The 20,860-nt window shown below is 43.6% G+C and overlaps 1 protein-coding gene across 3 annotated transcripts; it reads left to right on the top strand.

Annotated features, from left to right (window-relative positions):
• Positions 1-6,102: 6,102 nt before the first annotated feature.
• Positions 6,103-18,390, top strand: CIDEC (cell death-inducing DFFA-like effector c). 3 transcript variants are annotated; one of them, XM_005870083.2, is made up of 6 exons: positions 6,103-6,186; positions 7,509-7,586; positions 8,386-8,539; positions 15,584-15,742; positions 15,824-16,011; positions 18,184-18,390. In XM_005870083.2, exons 2-6 carry the CDS (start codon positions 7,534-7,536, stop codon positions 18,344-18,346), a joined length of 717 nt encoding a protein of 238 aa, XP_005870145.1. In that variant the 5' UTR covers positions 6,103-6,186; positions 7,509-7,533; the 3' UTR covers positions 18,347-18,390. The 3 variants fall into 3 exon arrangements, with proteins under 3 accessions (XP_005870145.1, XP_005870146.1, XP_014398246.1); XM_005870084.2 differs by lacking the exon at positions 6,103-6,186 and adding an exon at positions 7,158-7,258; XM_014542760.1 differs by lacking the exon at positions 6,103-6,186 and adding an exon at positions 7,209-7,227.
• The last annotated feature ends 2,470 nt before the right edge of the window (positions 18,391-20,860 follow it).

Below are 20,860 nucleotides of genomic sequence, written 5' to 3' on the forward strand. Positions count from 1 at the left end.
CCCCGGCCGCTCTCCGGCGGGGGGAGCAAGAAATGGACCTCACCCCCTCCTCCCCGCCGCGGTCGTCTTTTTGCCGCCTGCCAGGAGCAGAGCACTTTTGACCACTTTGACTTTCTTAAACTCTGTCCCCACTTCATAGCTGGGGACATTTTTTTTTTTTAGCACTTTCCCTTTTTAAAATTCTAATATGAGTTTAAGAGGCCGCTGCCCCCACCCCCACCCCCCACAGATGGGGGAACTGATGCTTGGGAGGGTTCTGTGACTTTCCGAGCGCACATCACACAGTCACGAAATATCTATCCACGGATTACGTAATCGTTGCAAAGAGAAAACGGTAACTTTGGAGAAAACTTGTGCGAATCCCTTTAACCAAGTAATCAAAATTAATTTGACCACTAATGGCAAACCACCGCTTGTACCTCCTGATACACAGCATCAGTTCTGTGATATTCCTGCCAGAGATACTTAACCTGCATCTAATCATGATGAGATGACAGATGAATTCAAATTGAGGGACACTCTGCAAGATAACTGGGCTGTACTTTTCAAAAAGGTCCAGGCCACGAAAGAAAAATACATTATGTAGAGGAAGAAAGTTAAATGATGGCTGCCAGGGGCAGGGGGAGGAGGGAATGAGGAGTTGTTAAAGGGTAAAGAAATGAAAAGGAAGCCGGCCAGGTGTGGCTCAGTGATTGAGTGTGGTCAGGAGGTCAGATTTGGATTCTAGGTCAGGGCACAAGCCCTGGTTTCGGGCTGGATCCCCAGTAGGGGACATGCAGAAGGCAGCTGATCAATTATTTTCTCTCTACCCCTTCCCCTGTGAAATCAATAAAAATATGTGTGTGTGTTTTTAAATATCAACAGAAACATTTTTTGAAAAAGAAATGGAAAGGCAGACAAAAAAAGTTCTGGAGATGAATGTGGTAATGGTTGCACAGTAACTTGTGAAAGTACTTAATTTCACTAACTGTACACTTAAAATGGTTAATTTAATGTTACGTACATTTTATCCCAACAAAAAAAATACATAAAATAAAATTTAGTTATGTTATCTGAAAGAAATGAAGCATCTTTTTATATGTTTAAGGGTCATTCATGTTTCATTTCCCTGAACTGTGTTCATATTCTTTGCCCATTTTTCCACCATGCTGTTGATCTTCTTAATTTATATATAGATAGAAGAGGGAAGAGAGAGAGAGAGAGAGAGGGAGAGAGAGAGAGTCTGGCCTCTTGTTTATAATATTAGTTGCAATACATTTTTCTTCTTCATTGTGTGTCTTTGACTTTACTCCTGATATTACAAGTTAACATGCCGAATATTTTTAATGTAGTTGCATGTATAATTTTTTAAAAAATATATTTTATTGATTTTTACAGAGAAGAAGGGAGAGAAATAGAGAGTTAGAAACATCGATGAGAGAGAAACATCAATCAGCTGCCTCCAGCACACCCCCTATTGGGGACGTGCCTGCAACCAAGGTACATGCCCTTGACCAGAATTGAACCTGGGACCCTTCAGTCCGCAGGCCGACGCTCTATCCACTGAGCCAAACCAGTTAGGGCATAATTTTTTTTAATTTATTGAATTTTATTTTTTAGAGAGAGAGGGACAGTGCTAATGAGAGAAACATTGATGTGAGAGTCAAACATCCATTGGCTGCCTCCTGCTTGACCCCCACCGAGGATCAAGTTGCAACCTGGGCATGTGCCCTGACTGGGAATCAAACCAGCAGCCTTTCATGCACAGGACCGCACTCAACCAGCTGAGCTGCACTGGCCAGGGCCAATGTACACTTTTTTTTTTTTTACTTCTCAATTCTGAGTCATAGCTAGACCTTCTCAACTCCAAGGTGTCTCAAAAATAGTGTAAAAGCTCAATAAATGCTGTTGAATAAATAAATCCAACTGAGCCAAAATCATCCTCTTCTAAGCACTGTGAAGAATCTTCATGGAGCCATTCTCCCATTTCTTCGCTCCACCTCTACCCACCCACCTCCCAGCCCTCCCCTCTGGCAGATATTCTCTGTCTTTGACTTGTGGTTATCTTTGTCTTTATTGTGTACACAGTCCATGATGTACCCGTGTTCGTCAGGGCCAGACTGCTTCTGAGTCATCCATTCACCTATCACGGGACACCAAACACACGTTCAATAAATGCTTGAGGTGTGACTGTCCAAGGGAGGGCCTGCAACTCTTTCCCCAGGTCTTTCTCCCTGAAGTATTTGTTTATAGTTTTCTTTTTTAAACTTTTTGTTTTATTATTATTTTTGTTTGTTTATTAATCCTCACCCGAGGATATTTTTCCATTGATTTTTAGAGAGAGTGGAAGGGAGGAGGAGGGACAGAGAGAGAGAAACATTAATGCATTGATTGCCTCCTGCAGGCACCCTGACCAGGGCCATGGATCCATGGATCCATTGGTTAGGCCTATATGCATGCATACACATCCTTTGGTTGATCTCTCCCCCTTACCCCCACCCTCCCCTACCTTCCCTCTGAGGTTTGACAGTCTGATCGATGCTTCTCTGTCTCTGGATCTGTTTTTGTTCATCAGTTTATGTTGTTCATTATATCCCACAAATGAGTGAGATCATGTGATATTTATCTTTCTCTGACTGGCTTATTTCGCTTAGCATAATGCTCTCCAGTTCCATCCATGCTGTTGCAAATAGTAAGAATTTCTTCTTTTTTACTGCAGCGTAGTATTCCATTGTGTAGATGTACCACGGTTTTTTAATCCACTCATCTGCTGATGGCACTTAGGCTATTTCCAAATCTTAGCTATGGTGAATTGTGCTTCTATGAACATAGGGGTGCATATATCCTTTCTGATTGGTCCATTGATTTTTAAAGAGAGTGGAAGGGAGAGGGAGAGACATAGAGAAACATCGATGTGTCAGGGATTGAGCCTGCAACCGAGGTGCCCTTGACATATCCGTGACTGGAATTGAACCCAGAACCCCTTCAGTCCACAGGCCGATGCTCTATCCACTGAGCCAAACCGGCTGTTTATACTTTCCTTCTGGCTCTTGGTCTGCCTTAAAGTTCAGTGATGTGTGTTCCTGTCTCTTCATCCTGCCCATTCCCTTCTCAAGTCCTTTTGATGTTTCCTCTGCCTGGGGAGAGGGGGTAATGTCTCTCCACAGGACTTCAAAATCTGGCTTACAGGCCGAGGCAGAACATGTAGACTGAGTATTTGTGCCTCCCCGACTCCGTCATTATGCTGAAGCCTAATCCCCAATGTGACGGAATTTGGAGGTGGGGTTTTCGGGAGGTGGGATTAATGTCCTTATAAAGAGACTCCCTCTCTCCTCCACCATGGGGAGGACACAGAGGGAAGAGGGCTACGAGCCAGGAAGCCAGTCCTCAGCAGACCCTAAATCTACCAGTGTCTTCATCTTGCCAGGCTCCAGAATTGTGAGAAATAAATTTCTCTTGTTCATAAGCTGCTAGTATATGGTATTCATTTATTGCAGCCCAAATGGACTAAGACACTCCAGGGCTTCAAAAGACTGGTTTCTCACCAGTCAGGATTTAGCTGAAAGCTCCCCTCCCCTCAGACGTTCCTAACTCCAAGGCCAATCTAGCTCTCCAGCCACTTGTTATCATATCACCTGGTTTTGTTTTCTTCCCAGAACATCATTATCTAACATTATTTTATTTGCATATTTGTTCATGGTCAGAGTTCTCCCCCTGCCTCCAATAATGTCAGCTCCTTGAAGTGTGAGACAAGGCCCCCTTGTTTCCTGGTATATTGTCAGCCTCTAGGAAGGCTGGCACATAGTAAGTGACTAATAAATAGTTGTTGAATGAATGAAAGATGGTTGCCTGGGAGCTCCTTCAGGGAAGGATTGGGTCTAAATAATAATAATATAATAATAGTTATAGTTATAATAGCTATTTATTGAGCCTGACAAATGTACTAAGCTCTACAGCAAGTGCATCTCATGATTATCTCATTTAATCTTTAGGACAACTCAGTGGGGTAGGAGTTACTAGTATCTTTAATTCCCATTTGTCAGATCAAACTGAAGCTTAGAGGAGTTTCATCACACAGCTAGGGCTAGACTGCTGATTTTCGAAGTGTTGTACCTAAGGAGCCACAGCTTCAGCATCGCCTAGAAATCTGTTAGAAATACACTTTCTTAGGCCCCACCCCAGACATACTGAGTCAGAAACTCTGGGATGGAGCCAGCAATCTGAATTTTAACAAACCCTCCAGGTGATTATGATGCATTAGTGTGAAAAACCCTGTGAAAGAGGAGCTTGGATTCTTATTTATGTATGTATGTATGTATGTATTTATTTGTTAATCCTCACCTGAGGATATTTTTCCCATTGTTTTTTCAGGGAGAGAGAGAGAGGGAGAGAAACACGTCACATCACTTGGTTGCCTCCCACATGTGCCCCGACGAGGGGCAGAGATTGAACCTGCAACCCAGGTATGTGCCTTGGACTGGGAATCGAACCTGAGACCCTTCAGGATGTGGGGCTGAGCTCTAACCACTGAGAAAACCGGCCAAGACTTGGACTTTTTTTTCTTTTTAAAAAAATATGCTTTTATTGATTTTAGAGAGAGGGAGAGGGATATAGAGATAGAAACATCAATGATAGAGACATGGATTGGCTGCCTCCCACACACTCCCTACTAGGGACTGAGCCTGCAACCCAGGCATGTGCCTGACTGGGAATCAAACCAGGCACCCCCTGTTCATGGGTCAACGTTCAACCACTGAGCCACACTGAGCTGGACTCTTTTTTAAAAAACTGCATTATTGAGATATAATTTACATACTATACAATTCTCCCATTTAAGTATACAATTCAATGGGTTTTAGTACACCTATAGGGTTGTGCAACCATCTCAAAAATAAGTTATGATTAGATTAATGGATTATAACGTTTTTGTCTCCTCTGAAAGAAACCCCTTATCCATTCCTCTCCCATTACCCAGCCCCAGCCCTAAGCAACCACTAATATATTTTCTACCTTTATAGTTTTGCCTGTTCTGGATATTTCATACAAGTGGAATCATAAAAATATATATGTGATTTGCTGTGAATGGCTTCTTTCACTCTGCATATGTTTTTTTAAAGTTCATCCATGTAATAGCATCTATCCTTTTTATTGACAAATAATATTCTATTTATGGATATACCACATTTTTTTTTACTCATTCATCAATTGATGAACACTTGGGTTGTTTCAAATTTTTGGCTATTGTGAATAATGCTATGAACACTCATGTATAAGTTTTTGTATGGATATATGTTTTTATGTCTCTTGGTTACTATATATATGCACATCTATCTATCTATCTATCTTTCTTTCTTTCTATCTATCTATCTATCTACCTATCTGTCTATCTATCGAGGAGTAGAATTGACGGGTCATAGATCTTACCCTCTAAATCACTACACATTTCAGCTAGTCTGCTAGTCTTCGTCTCTGCTATTATTAAATAATTATATCATTAATAACACCAATATTCTATCTATTAAGTGTCTTTGTTGCAAAGCCCTTTACTTTTATTTTTTAATATTTTTATTGATTTCAGAGAGGAAGGGAGGAGAGAGATAGAAACATCAATGATGAGAGAGAATCATTGATTGGCTGCCTCCTACACGCCCCCCACCAGGGACTGAGCCTGCAATCAGGGCATGTGCCCTTGACAAGAATCGAACCCAGGACCCTTCAGTCCGCCGGCCGATGCTCTATCCACTGAGCCAAACCGGCCAGGGCACCCTTTACTTTTATTATCATAAATCCTCACTCAATCCTTTGTCACAGGAATCATTATTCCCTGTAGTACAGGGAGAGAAATTGGAGTGCACAGGCATACGGCAATTTGTCTGCACTCAGACAGCTAACTCGGGCAGTGCTGGAGCCACAACCCACGTGGGCCTGTTTTCTGTGCCCTCTGTGCCTGCTGCCATGTCCTGGGCCAGACCCTGTCCCAAAGCTGTCGTAACATGCCTCCTGCCCTCCTTTGGGGCATTTTCTGGAAGTTAGATTGGCCTGAAATCCCAAGGGAGAAAGCTGTACACTCACTCCCCATGCTCTTTTCCCCAGCTGGCACTGAAGGCCAGGGGAGGGGCTTCCCCCGGGGAGCTGGAAATAAAATGAAGGGAGGGCTGAGCTGAGCAGGGCAGTACTATAAGGAGGTTAGGAGACTGTGAGGGGGAGGTAAGGAGTTTTTTGTTTTGTGGTGTTTTGTTTTTTGGCTCTTGGAGAGCAGGTGAGGTGGGGCTTGGCAGAGTTTTGCTATGGATAGGGAATGGGAGTGAGGAGTGAGGCCCAAACAAGCAGACTTGGGTAGTGAGCTTTCACAGGCAAGGCAGGTCTGAGGAGCCCCCTTCCCCACGTCGTTAGAAGGAAAGAGTGATTTTACCTGACTGTGGAGGGGGCTTTTCTTCCATGACCGCTCCTTGAGCCCCTTATTCTGTGCCAGGTCCTTGCTGTGCTGGGGGCTAGGATTAGGGAGAACATCTCAGGGCCAGGCACCCCGTGCCTAGGGGGCTAAGACAGAAATAGACACTTGGCTAAGAAGTAGGAAGGGCAGGTTGAAGGGGAAATTCTGTGAGCTGTGTATGAAGGCTTTCCAAGGAGTGGAAAGCAATGCAACTAGGGCTTCAAAGCTACAAACATTTAGCTCTGGGCCAGAGGAAGGCATTGCAGGTGGAGGGGACTGCCGTTTGCATGCTTGGAACATGCAAAGCTGGAGCAGAGAGGTTTAGGAGATAAAGTGGTAGCAGGTGAGCCCAAAGCTGTCAGCTAGAGCTATACTGTCCAGTATGGTTGCCAGGAGCCATAAGACACCATGGCTATTTAAATTCAGTTAGCATTAAAAATAATTACAAATCCAGCCCCGTGGGCATCCTAGCAACATTTTAAGTGCTCAATAGCCACATTGGGCGAGTAGCTATGGAAACAGAGAGAACAGATGTAGAACATTCTCCATCATCTCACAAAGTCCCTTTAGTCAGTGGGAAGCCTCAGGAGGGTTTGGATTGCTCAAGGACCTACGGGAGAGAGCAGGCTTAGCCTGGGCTGCCTGGCCTGTGAGGCCTGGCCTGTGATGTCTCTGGACTACAGCTGAGGGAACAGTCCCCAGCAGCGTGAGGTGGTGTGACTCACCTCCTGCCAGCATAAAGTGGACTCTGCCCCCAGGGACAGGAATTAACCAGGCCGGGCGTCTTTAGCTCCAACTTGGGATCCCTGATCAGTGTGAGCAGAGCCAGAGTCAGAGAAACATGGAGTGAGTGGTACTAGGGAGGGTGGAGCAGCTGAGTGGGCCTGAGCCTGGGCACTGAGGGGGTCTCCAACTTGGTCACCGTCGGTGTGCACAGGGCTGGACAGAAAAAAGGCTGAGGAGGGTGTCTGTGAATTGAGAGGGGAGAGCAGGGTGGAAGCTTGCTGGATGGGGGTGGGGTGGTTCTGTGTCAAATGATGAGAGAACGGAAACCCTCCCAGTCCACGGTAATGAGCTGTTTCTGCTTCCTTCCCAGGTCCAATGCAGTCCAGCTGACGAGGATGGAATATGCCATGAAGTCCCTCAGCCTTCTCAACCCCAAGTCCCTCTCCAGGTGAGGAGAGCCGAGGGTGAAAGGGAAGGGGAGCTACCTGTGAGCGGTAGGGGAGAACTTCTCAAATTTCAGTGGCACATAAATCACTTGTGTATCTTCGTAAAGTGTAGATTCTGATTCAGGGGCTCTGTAATGGGACCCAAGATTACCACCACACTATGCTTGTGCTTTCATTCTTGATCTCATTTCAGCCTCACCACGACTTTGGGAAGTGGGGATGATTATGCCAAATTAATAGACGAGGGAACTGGGGCACAGAGTGGATGCTTTCGATTACCTAGCAAATGGATAGTGGGGCCAGGATTCTAACTTTGCCTGCCTGTCTCCAAAACCCAGGTTCCCTCCACTCCTTTGGTTCTACATTGTGTTATGTCAGAGTACAAAAACACCTTACACTGACGTCAGCTTCGCCACTTTATCTCACTTTACAGGTGAGAAGAGTGAGGCCAAGAGAGGAAAGTGGAATTGGGGGAATGTGGGTTGGGTCTTCTCTCACTCCGTTCCCCCTCATGGTCTGAGAACCCGCAGAGTCAATATCACTTGAGACACATAGAATCTCACACTCCACCCAGACCTACTGAATCAGAATCTGCATTTCACCAAGATCCCCACAGGACTTGCATGCCCATTAAAGTCTCAGATGTACTGATGTGGCTGACTTTTGAGTAAGACTATCTAGAGCAGGCCTGGTAGGTGGTAGGGGAGGAGGAATATGGTGAACTCAGCCTACAGGGATTGCTATGGGGTGAGAGCTGGGAAGCAGCAGGCAGCTTATTCTAATGCCCCAAAACTCCCCCAGGTATGTGGCAGTGAGCACCTCGGTGGTCACCCAGCAGCTGCTGTCGGAGCCCAGCCCGGAGCCCCTCAGAGCCCGGCCCTGCAGAGTGAGCACCCAGGACCGGAGTGTGCGGAAGGGCATCATGGCGCACAGCCTGGAGGACCTCCTCCACAAGGTGAGGGGAGGGCCTGACCTCTGCACAGCCCAACCACTGGGACCTTGGCTCAGAGTTGGCCCTGCCTGCTGCCTCTGTCCTCCAGGTCATGAGCTGCAAGTTCAGTAAGGATGAAGTTCATGGCTTACATGGCGAAAAGATTTCCTTTCTCAGGCCAGGTCAAGTGGGTTGGTAGTGCCTGCCTGGAGTGCTGTCCAGTTGATTAGTGTTGTCTGTCTGTTGACAGGGGGAGGGCAGTATATTGCTTTCCTATATCAACATCAGTGGTATTTTCAGAGCATAATTGCTCCCTGGAAGGATCCTTAGGTTGCCTTTTACAGTCGTTCTTAAACTTGTAGAAGTGCCTGGAAGCTGGGGAAATGGGCAAGATTTTAGACATTCCCTTTTCCATCCATCTCCTCCCTTCAGCCAGGGCAGTTCTCAGTCTGTTTCCTATACTGACCTTCCACGCAAGGATTTTTTAATAGCTGTAGAAGACTTTCTTCAAACTGTTAATCAGGGAAGCTTCCAGGGGAGAAAACCAAGGATATACAACTCCATCCATCTCCTCCCTTCAGCCAGGGCAGTTCTCCTCAGTCTGTTTCCTATACTGACCTTCCATGTGAGGATTTTTAAATAGCTGTAGAAGACTTTCTTCAAACTGTTAACCAGGGAAGCTTCCAGGGGAGAAAACCAAGGATATACAACGTTTGTGGATGGTAGTCACAGCAGGCAAGAATGACACCCTTCCCCATTTCCAGCTTCCTCTCCACTGCTTGGGGTTATCTTCCTCCGTTGCCCGGCCTACAGCCTCATCTATTCTGGCTCCATATTAGTCATGTGCTTCACTGCCCCACTAGCTTATCAGCTCCAGGGGGTGGGACCCTGCTCATCTGCAAGTCCAGGTGCCTGACACAGATCAAATGTTTGAATTAGGCTTCCAATTACTAGTCTGTTTAACATATAGAAATCATAGCTCGCCCTAGCTGGTTTGGCTCAGTGGATAGAGCATCAGCCTGCGAACTGAAGGGTCCCAGGTTCAATTCCAGTCACGGGCACATGCCCGGGTTGCAGGCTCCATCCCCAGTAGAGGATGTGCAGGAGGCAGCTGATCAAGGATTCTCTCTCATCATTGATGTTTCTATCTCCCTCTCCCCTCCTGTCTGAAATCAATAAAAAAGTATTAAAAAAAATCATAGCCGACCTAACCCTCTATTCTAGGTTCTCTCCCCCATTTCTCTGAATTAGGTCCATTCTTCCTGGAAGCCAATTCCCCATCCCTTGTGAGGCTTCTGGTTGTGCCAGACTGCATTTCTTGTGCCTTGAATCAAAAGGGCTCTTTCACACTTGAGTCTAGACTCTGCACTATTTTTCACACTGAGGTTCAGGGACTACCTTATGCATTACAATGGCCTTGTTAACACATGGCTTCCCAGACTTCTCCCCCTGAGACTGATTAGGTCATGAGTGAGGCACAGGAATTGTCATTTTAGCAGATTCTTCAGGAGATTCTTATAGCCACTGAGTTTGGGAATTCCTAGTCAGAGCCCTAACTGCAGAGGATGCAGGGAGGGACAGCTTTCTAAGATGGACCATAGGTCAGAAGTGAAGTCTACCTGAAATTAGGAAGACATCCTTCTATCTAGACTAACTTTCCAAATTTGGCAACAGAAAGAAAGGAGCAGAGAAAATGAGGGGAGAGAGGGTAAGGAGATATGGTTGGGAGAGACCAGGGTATGAAGTCCTTTATTTGGCCATGGCAGAGAACAGTTGGGTTTCATGTTAAAAGATAAGCTCTAGCTGGTTTGGCTCAGTGGATAGAGCGTTGGCCTGCGGACTGAGGGGTCCCAGGTTCAATTCTGGTCAAGCGTACATGCCAGGGTTGCGGGCTCAATCCCCAGTAGGGGGTGTTCAGGAGGCAGATGATCAATGATTCTCTCTCATCATTGATGTTTCTATCTCTCTCTCTCCCTCTCCCTTCCTCTCTGCAATCAATAAAAATACATTTTTTTTTAAAAAAAAGATAACAGTAAGCCATTGGAGGATTTTTTAAAATGAAAACTAATTTTGAAACAATCTCAAACTAACAAAATTTGCAAAAGCAATGAGACTTCCTGAAGCACTTGAGAGCAAGTTGCCGACCTAATGCCTGTCATTCTTGGATACTTCAATGTGTGTTTTCTCCAGACAAGGATATTCTCCTATATAATCACAATACAACCATCAAAATCAGGCAAAATACAATATTATATAACTACCATTTGATCTTGATACTACATTCAAGTGTTTGCAATTATTCTAATAATGTGCTTTGTAGCAAAAGGACCCAGGTCAGGATCAACTGTTCTATTTAATTGTGAATCTCTCTTTTTTTAAAATTTTTAATTTTAAAGAGAGAGAGAAATGAAAAGGAAGAGACAGAGACATTGATTTGTTGTTCCATTTATTTATGCATTGATTAGTTGATTCTTGTATGTGCTCTGACCGGGGATTGAACCCACAACTTTGGTGTATTGGAGGATGCTCTAACCAACTGAGCTACTGGCCAGGGAATTGTGCATCTCTCTCTCTTTCTCTCTCTCTCTCTCTCTCTCTCTCTCTCTCTCTCTCTGGCTTAATCCTCACCCAAGGATAATTTCCCATTGATTTTTAGAGAGAGTGGGAGGGAGGGAGAGCGAGAGAAACATTGATGTGAGAGAGACCTGCACCAGGGAGAGACCTGCAACCCAGGTACCTGCCCTTGACCAGGAATCAAACCTGCCACCCTTTGGTGCACTGGCTGATGCTCTACCACTGAGCCACACTGGCCAAAACTGTGCACCTCTTTAGTCTCCTTCAGTATGAAACAGTTCCTCAATTTCCTTGACATTCATGACCTTTATTATTTTGAAGATTAAAAGCCAGTTATTTTGTTTACGCTTCTTTAGTTTAGAATTATTTAATTGCATACAATTTTGATTTGTCACATTACTGTTTAACTTTGAATATTTGAATAAAAAGGTATGGTCAGGGCCCTGGACAGGTAGATCAGTTAGTGGGAGTGCTGTCCCAAATACTAAGGTTGAGAGTTCAATCCCCGGTCAGAGCACATACAAAAATAAGTGGAACAACAACTCTCTCTCTCTCTCTCTCATTAAGTAAAAAAAAAAAAAAGTTTTTAAAGGTACAGTCAGGCTTCTCTATATAAAGTTATTATTTTTTCCTTTCTGTTAATTATTTTCTAGGGAAGTACTTTGCACTAAGTAAAATCTCATTCTGCATCTAAACTTAAATTTATTTACTTACTTATATCAAAAAGGACTCAAGTATCCCCACTTAAATGGGATATAAGGATGGTCACAGATTATTTATTGATGCTCAAATTGTCCCAGACTTGGCCAGTGAGACTCCCTTCAGCCCTATTTCTGTGTTGTGCTTTCTGACTTTCTGGCACAACAAGGTACTACAGGCTCATCTTGTACTTTTCCTAGCCCTAGAGTTCACCATTTTTTCTAAGAAGGTCTGCTTCATTTTAGTGAAGAATGGTATTCAGAAACCAAGATCTGGGAGCTAGGTGTGTTCATTGCTGTTGCTGTGTTGCTCATCCCAGGCCTATATTAAAGGATTTTAAGCAGAAAAATATGTTCTCTAACAAATCCAAGAAAAGTAAAGTGAAAATTCTCCTATTCCAAGAGAACTAATGGTGTGACTGTGACTGTCCTAAATAGTCTATCCTTATATATAACTTAAATGGGGTTATGTAGTATAGAGCTGACTTTTCATCCTATAACATGTCATGGGTCTCTTTCCATTTTAATTAGTATAGTATAAATTTTAGTAAATGCACACTATGGACTATGGACTCTGCCAAATGACTTATATAGCATTTCTTATAATCATCACCTTGAGATAGTTACAATTATTCCCATTTTCTAGGGGCAGAGGCCAAGTTTATTCACTGGGATTTAAACCTAAGCTATCATCTCACACTTTTGCATTTAATTGTTGTGAGGGTCCTAATGTACTTGCCTCAACTTTTTAGATTATGAAACTAGTTTAGAGAAATGAGGGGACTTAAGTTCAGAACAATGAAGTAGAAAAGCTAGAATTCAAACCTATGTCACTTTATCGCTAGAGTTGCACTATCCAATGCAGTAGCTACTAGCTATATGTGGTTACTAAATTCTTGAAATTTATCTAGTTGAAATTGAGATGTGTTTACATATAAAGTGCATATAAGATTTTGAAGACTTAATATGGAAAAAATGTAAAATCTTATAAATTTTTTATCTTAGTTATATATATTTTAGATTGAATTAAATATATTACAAGTAATTCCACCTGTTTTTATTTTAAAGTGGCTATTAAAAATTTTATTTATTTATTTATTTATTTATTTATCCTCACCAGAGGATATTTTTTCCAGTGATTTTTAGAAAGAGTGGAAGCGAGGGAGGGAAAGAGAGAGACACACACATCAGTGTGAGAGAGACACATCAATTGGTTGCCTCTCTGAAGTGCCTAGACAGGGATCAAACTTGCAACCCAGGTACATGCCCTTCAGTGCACTGGGTCGAAGCCCTATCCACTTAGCAACCCCGGCCAGGGTATGCTATTAGAAAATTCAAATCAATGGAATAGAATTGAAAGTCCAGAAATAAACCCATGTATCTACGATCAATTGATTTTTTTACAGGGTGCCAAGACTATTCAATAGAGAAAGAATACCCTTTTCAACAAATGGTGGTGGCACAATGGGATAACCACCTGCAAAAGAATAAAACTGGATCCCTACCTCACACTATGTACAAAATTAAGTCAAACTAGATTAAAGAGCTAAATGTAGATCTAAAACTATACAACCCTTAGAAGAAAACATAGGTGTAAGTCTTCATGACTTTGGTTTCTTAGATATGGCACCAAAGCACAACGAACCAAAGGGGGGGGGAATTTGTTTTGCATCAACAGACACTATGAAAAAATGAAAAGACAACCCACAGAATGGGAGAAAATATTTGTGAATCACATATCTCATAAGGATCGAGTATCCAGGCTATATAAAGAACTCATAACTCAATAATAAAAAGACAACCTATTTTAAAATGGACAAGGAGTTTGAGTGGATGTTTCTGTAAAGAATGTAATACAAACGGGTAATAACACATAAAAATGTATTCAACATCTTAGTCATTAAGGAAATGTAAATCAGAATCACTTCATTCTCAATAGCCTGACTAAAATAAAAGATAGACAATAACAAGTGTTGTTTAGAAGAAAACATAGGTGTAAGTCTTCATGACCTTGGTTTCTTAGATATGGCACCAAAGCACAACCCACCAAAAGGGGAAAAAATTTGTTTTGCATCAACAGACACTATGAAAAAATGAAAAAACCCACAGGATGGGAGAAAATATTAGTGAATCACATATCTCATAAAGATCAAGTATCCAGACTATATAAGGAACTCATAACTCAGTAATAAAAAGACAACCTATTTAAAAATGGACAAAGAGTTTGAGTGATGTTTCTGTAAAGAATATAATACAAATGGGTAATAACACATGAAAATGTATTCAATATCTTAGTCATTAGGGAAATGTAAATCAGAATCACTTCATTCCCAATTGCCTGACTAAAATAAAAGATAGACAATAACAAGTGTTGATGAGGTTGTGTAGAAATTGGAATCCTCATACATTGCTGGTGGGAATATAAAATGATGCAGCTACTTTTGAAAACAGTTTGGTAGTTCCTTAAAAAGTTACACATGGAGCCCTAACTGGTTTGGCTCAGTGGATAGAGCATCAGTCTGTGGACTGAAGGGTCCTGGGTTTGATTCTGATCAAGGGCGGAATATATGTATTTTTTAAAAAGTTAAACATGGGGTTGACTATATGACTCAGCAGTGTCACTCCTAGGCATACACCCAGGAAAACAGGAAATATATTTTCACCCAAAAATTCCTTTTGAAAACAGTTTGGTAGTTCCTTAAAAAGTTAAACATGGAGCTCTAACTGGTTTGGCTCAGTAGATAGAGCATCAGTCTATGGGGTTCTGGGTTCGATTCTGGTCAAGGGCATGTACCTTGGTTGCAGGCTCAATCCCCAGTGGGGGGTGTGCAGGAGGCAGCTCATTAATCATGTTGCAACATGGGTGAACCTTTAAACATACTAAGAAGCCAGTGTAAAAAGACCACATAATGTATGATTCTGTTTACATGAAATGTCCAGAACAGCCAAATCCTGTAAAGTAGAAGTTGTCATGGGTTGGGAAATGGGGAATGACTACTAATGGGTACTGAATATATTTTTTAAAAAAGTTAAACATGGGGTTGACTATATGACTCAGCGGTGTCACTCCTAGGCATATACCCAGGAAAACAGGAAATATATTTTCACCCAAAAATTTGGACATGAATGATCATAACAGCATTATTTGTGATACTCAAAAAGGGAAACAATCACAGGTCTATCAATTGATGAATCAATTAAAAATGTAGTATATCTATATTTTAGAATATGATTCAACCATAAAGAGGAGGTAATCATGTTGCAACATGGGTGAACCTTTAAACATACTAAGAAGCCAGTGTAAAAAGACCACATAATGTATGATTCTGTTTACATGAAATGTCCAGAACAGCCAAATCCTGTAAAGTAGAAGTTGTCATGGGTTGGGAAATGGGGAATGACTACTAATGGGTACTGGGTTTCTTTTGATTCTGAAATTAGGTAGTGGTGGTGGTTGCATAACTTTGTGAATGTAGGGGAAAACACTAAATTCTGTACTCTAAAAGGTCAAATTTTATAGCCTATGAATTATATCTCAATAGAAATTTACACATGTAACTTCCATTATATTTTTACTGGACAGAACTCTTCTAGAATATTAACCATGATGCCAGGTACCAAGAGATACCACAATACAGTCTTTGGATGGTGATCTCACAGAAAGAGCCTGAGCTGCCGTCCCATTCCATAGACCCTGGGCCACTTGTTCTTTCCCTCTGATGTGATGTGGGTCTTCCCCATACCAGCTCTGTGGCTGCGTGGGGGTGGCAGAAGCATCACTAACCTTGTTCCCCAGGTCCGGGACACCCTGATGCTGGCAGACAAGCCCTTCTTCCTGGTGCTGGAGGAAGATGGCACAGTGGTAGAGACAGAAGAGTATTTCCAAACCCTGGCAGACGACACAGTGTTCATGGCCCTCCAGAAGGGGCAGAAATGGCAGCCCCCATCAGACCAGGTGAGGTGCCACCTGTGGAGGGAGAACACTGGGAATCAGAAGTCCTTGAGGGGTGCCAACCACACACTTGTCTTGATGCAGGGCTCTAGGTACCAACTCTCCCTCTCCCGTAAGCCTGCCAAGAAGATCGACGTGGCCCGAGTAACTTTTGACCTGTACAAGTTGAACCCACAGGACTTCATTGGCTGCCTGAATGTAAAGGCAACTCTCTATGGCACATACTCCCTTTCCTACAATCTTCACTGCTATGGGGCCAAGCGCGTCATGAAGTGAGTGAATTGGGATTCGCTGGCGGCAGGGTGGGTATGCAGCAATGGGAGAGCCCCTATCTGCTCACATGGACCTCAGCCTTTTAGGGCCTGGAACTGGTATTGATGCTGACAAAGCATGACAACATGTGCTAGATCTTACGGCTGAATTAGTGCTTTACATTTCACTCATGTATGCCAAAGGGGTACACATACTCCTCCAGGTAGAACTGGGATATATTTAGTTTTTCTAATTATCTTCTATTATAACAATTATTTTTTTCCCACTTAAAATAGTAAATTTTCCTAAGTAGTCTTCTAATCTGTTAAAAATGAACATGTGTCAGAGAGTTTATTGAATTCACTAATTAATGAGAGAAAAGAAGTTACAATCAGTTCCAAGGAGAATTCAAAACCCCACCTATATGTATGTCCATCAAGAATGCTGAAATAGCCCTAGCTGGTTTGGCTCAGTGGATAGAGTGTTGGACTGCGAACTGGAAGGTCCCAGGTTAGATTCTGGTCAGGGCACATGCTGAGGTTGTGGGCTCGATCCCCAGTAAGGGGAGTGCAGGAGGCAGCCAATCAATGATTCTCTCTCATCATTGATGTTTCTATCTCTCTTTCCCTCTCCCTTCCTCTCTGAAATCAATAAAAATGTATTAAAAAAAAAAAAAGAATGCTGAAATAGCCCTAACTGGTTTGGCTCAGTGGATAGAGCCTTGGCCCGAGGACTGAAGGGTCCTGGATTCTGGTCAAGGGCATGTACTTTGGTCATGGACTTGATCCCCAGTAGGGGGCTTGCAGGAGGCAGCTGATTGATGTTTCTCTCTCATCCATGTCTCTAACTCTCTATTCCTCTCCCTTCCTCTCTGTAAAAATCGATAAAAAAAATACATATATTTAAATATATTTTTTATTGATTTCAGAGAATTTCAAAGTATTTTTATGTGTAGATGTTTATGGCTCTAATTGTCTTTCTATCCCCCACCACTACCTCCATCTGAATTTATTTATTTATTTATTTATTTATTTTTAGAGACAGAGGGAGAGAGAGAAAAAACATCAGTTTGCTGTTCCACCCATTTATGCATTCACTGGTTGATTTTTTTTTTAAACGTCATTTTATTGGAACTACCTTTTTTTTAAAATATCTTTTATTGAATTTTTTACAGAGGGAGGGAGAGAGAGAAAAAACATTGATTGGTTGTTCCACTTATTTATGCATTCATTAGTTGCTTCTTGTATGTGCCCTGACCGGGGATTGAACCCGCAATCTTAGCATATCGGGACTGGCCAGGGCTTCCACCAGAATTTATTGAATGAAGGTAAATAGAAGACAAGTTTTATTATCAACCAGGAAGTACTTATTTTCCTTTTGTTTTCCCCTCCCTGATCCCCCCTGGGACTGACACCACTAGTGACTCTCATCTATCTTTTAAAAAGATTTGTCTAAGAACTTAGTTAAAATGGTCAAGCATTCAACTAGTTACTCTTGACCCCACATTTCCCCTACTCTTCTACACATCAGACCCCATGTTAAGTGATTTATGCTATTTCAACTTCCTAACCCTGTGTGGGATCACTATAATCCCAGGGTCTACAACAGATGTTGTGAAGGGCAGAGTTATGATCTTCATGTTTTGTAGATCAATATAACATCATCTACATAACATGAGATGTTAGATCATGTTATATTGGTTAGTCCAAGTAGTATTACAAAAATAATAGGTCTTGTTGGACCCAAGGGTCTCAGGTTAGATTCCTGGTCAAGGGCACGTACCTTGGTTCTGGTTCAATCAGAGTACATGCGGGAGGCAACCAATCAATGTGTCTCTTACATCAACGTTTCTTTCTTTCTCTCTTCCTCTCCTTTTTCCTCCCTTCCACCCTCTCTAAAAATCAATGGAAAAAATATCCTCCAGTGAGGATTAAAAAAATAAATTAAACAAACAAATAAATAAATGGCCTTGTTAAATGAGCTTGAATTTTGGACATCTCAATTAAGGTACAATTGCAGGTAATGCCTGTAGACCCCTTCCCATTTGCTGGGGGAAGGCAGCATCTGTTCCTATTTGCATATCACTCTGCAAGTTATGAAATTAGTAAGGGAGCATGGGGGAGGAGCATTTAGGAGATGCCGCCAGGAGTTTTCTCTGTATTTTAACTCTGCTGCCTTCTCCTTCCACCCAGGGAAGCTCTTCGCTGGGCCCTCTTCAGCATGCAGGCCACAGGCCACATGCTGCTCGGCACCTCCTGTTACATGCAGCAGCTTCTGGACGCCACAGAGGAGGGGCAGGCCCCTAAGGGCAAGGCCCCATCCCTCATCCCGACCTGTCTGAAGATACTGCAATGAAGGCCCAAGTCCTCGAAGGCCTTCTCCAGCCAAGGACTAGCCTGGGAACCCCATGCTCAGCTGGTAGCGCCCACAAGCCTGGCAGTTAGAGAGCTTCTTACCTCCCTACGTCTCCCTCACCCACACAGGACTATGAATGTGGAAGCAGGGGGAGGGCTGGAAGCCTGGGATGGGATGGGATGGCCAAAGGAGAGTTGAGGGTTTTTGTCCGGGCCTAGCTCCTCCCTGTCCAAGGTAGCTTAGCTGACCAAGACTGGTCGCCAGCAGGCTAGGCACGAAGTCTGCCCCTCGGCTACCGGTCCTCACATGCTGTACTTTCATCACACTCCCTACCTCCTGGCCCCCATCCCTAATACTCCTGAGTGAATTGTCAGGCCCATTAGTATATGATATTAGAGAGTTGGCAATAAATGGTTTATGCTGATACATCTTTGCCTGTGTTCTTTGGAGATGAGGGTGGAGTTCTATCTGGAAGGTTGGACAGGTCTAAAGGAAAAGAGGAATCTATTGTCAAACCAGTCTCCAAAATATGGGGTTACAGGAAACAGCACTTTTTCTGCCAAAAATGTCTGCTGAATCAGAGACTTGAGCAAACCATATAATCCATACACTAAGTAACAATTTACAAAAGAAATTTGCCTATCAGAAGGGTTTTGATTGGCAGGGTGGGATTAAGGCACTCTTCTAACTTCTCACTGTTGCATTTTATTACAACCTTTTAAGTGTTTAGAACTCAGTGGTTGGCAAACTCATTAGTCAACAGAGACAAATATCAACAGTACTTCTTCAAAATAGACTCGCCCAGGCCAAAAACCAACTTCTGCGCATGGGCCACGAAGTTTCAATCGCACTGTACACGCACCCGCACGTGGTATTTTGTGGAAGAGCCACACTCAAGGGGCCAAAGAGCCGCATGTGGCTCGCGAGCCGCAGTTTGCTGACCACTGGTTTGGTGGTAAAGCACTAACCAAGCTGTAACACAGCTCTCAATCAATGCCTTCCCTAGCTTGGCAGACAGTTCAGAACTTTCAGCCTCAGGATTTCAAAACGAGCTGTTAGGTAGCCACAAAGAATATTAATTTCTCATCAGTGTGAGCTGGCATTTTTCAATATAGGACAACTCAAACAAAACAAGCAAGAAATGTTTGCAGGTGACCATGCTTTAGTCTGTAACTCTCAGAGTCAACAAAGTGTCATTTCTGACCCTTACTTAAAGTCTATTTGGGTTTATTAAGAACAAAGACAAAGGCCTGGGTTAACAAAGCTAGAGTTGGAGAGTTAAGGCTGGCAGCTGACCCATACCCGGCAGCATGTGCGGGAGGAGCTGCCAGAGCTAGCAGAACACTTTCTATTCTGGGCTTTCCTGCTCTTTTTGCAGTTATGGCCGGAGGCTTGGCTCAGTGCCATCCTGGCTCCATGGGGTGGGCCTTCTCACATGGAGGCACATTGTTTATATCAGCACAGAAGCTGTTTCTGGTCACCCTTTGCTGAGTCTGTGGCCTACCTGTTCCTGCTGTAAAGTTGGTCATACACTAAGTTGGGCTGGGGGTGGAAGAGGCTTGGACTTTGTCTCCACTCCCCCTCCTTCTGAGATTCAGAGCTTCACAAAGGAGTACTGAGTGACTGACTCTTGACACTGAGCCCTCCCAGCCCAGGAAAACTTAGGTTCTTCCTTTTCTTCAAGGAGCGTGGAGATTAATGGAGTCACACCAGCAGTGGGCAGTGAATAGGAGAAGACAGGCCTTGATGAGGCTGGGGCACATGGAGGGAAAATTTGAAAGAATGTGGGAGCTCAAGTCTCAGCAGGGCCAGCAGCCAGTCCAAGTAGAGGAATGGTCCCCCCGGGGCCAGCGGAGGAGAGGTCTGCTGCAGTTAGAGCAGGCTGCGTCCCAGCCACTCAGCCTTAGTCTTTCCATCTTGCTCAAGCTGGCACAGGAGACCTTTCAAAAGGATTCTAAAATACCGTGGGGCCTACCCTGACTGGTTAGCTCAGTTGCTTAGAGCATCGTCCCCATACACCATGGTTGGGGGTTCGATCCCCAGTCAGGGCACATACAAGAATCAATCTATGAATGTATAAATAAGTGGAACAACACATTGGTGTTTCTCTCTCTCCTTTCCTCTCTTTCTCTAAAACCAATAAATAAAAATTTAAAATACCATGGGACTTGCCCTAGCCGGTTTGGTTCAGTGGATAGAGCGTTGGCCTGTGGACTGAAGGGTCCCAGGTTTGATTCCAGTCAAGGGCACATGCCCAGATTGTGGGCTCAATTCCCCAATAGGTGGAGTGCAGGAGGCAGCCGATCAATGATTCTCTCTCGTCATTGATGTTTCTATCTCTCTCTCCCTTTCCCTTTCTCTCTGAAATCAATCCTATAAAATAAAAGGGTAATATGCAAATTGTCCCCTCGACTGGGAGTTCCACCAGAGTTTGACCAGAGGGCGGGGCTGGCCCGCCAACTGCCCAGGGTTCCTCCCCCAGGCCAGCCCCACCCCCGATCGCCCCCCCACCTG

Source organism: Myotis brandtii, unplaced genomic scaffold (genome assembly GCF_000412655.1).
Source record: "Myotis brandtii unplaced genomic scaffold, ASM41265v1 scaffold312, whole genome shotgun sequence".
Lineage (NCBI taxonomy): Eukaryota > Metazoa > Chordata > Mammalia > Chiroptera > Vespertilionidae > Myotis > Myotis brandtii.

Coding starts and splice junctions, on each gene's coding strand:
- CIDEC (XM_005870084.2), top strand. Junction 7,587..8,385: donor AACCCCAAGTCCCTCTCCAG/GTGAGGAGAGCC, acceptor AAACTCCCCCAG/GTATGTGGCAGTGAGCACCT. Junction 15,743..15,823: donor GGCAGCCCCCATCAGACCAG/GTGAGGTGCCAC, acceptor GTCTTGATGCAG/GGCTCTAGGTACCAACTCTC.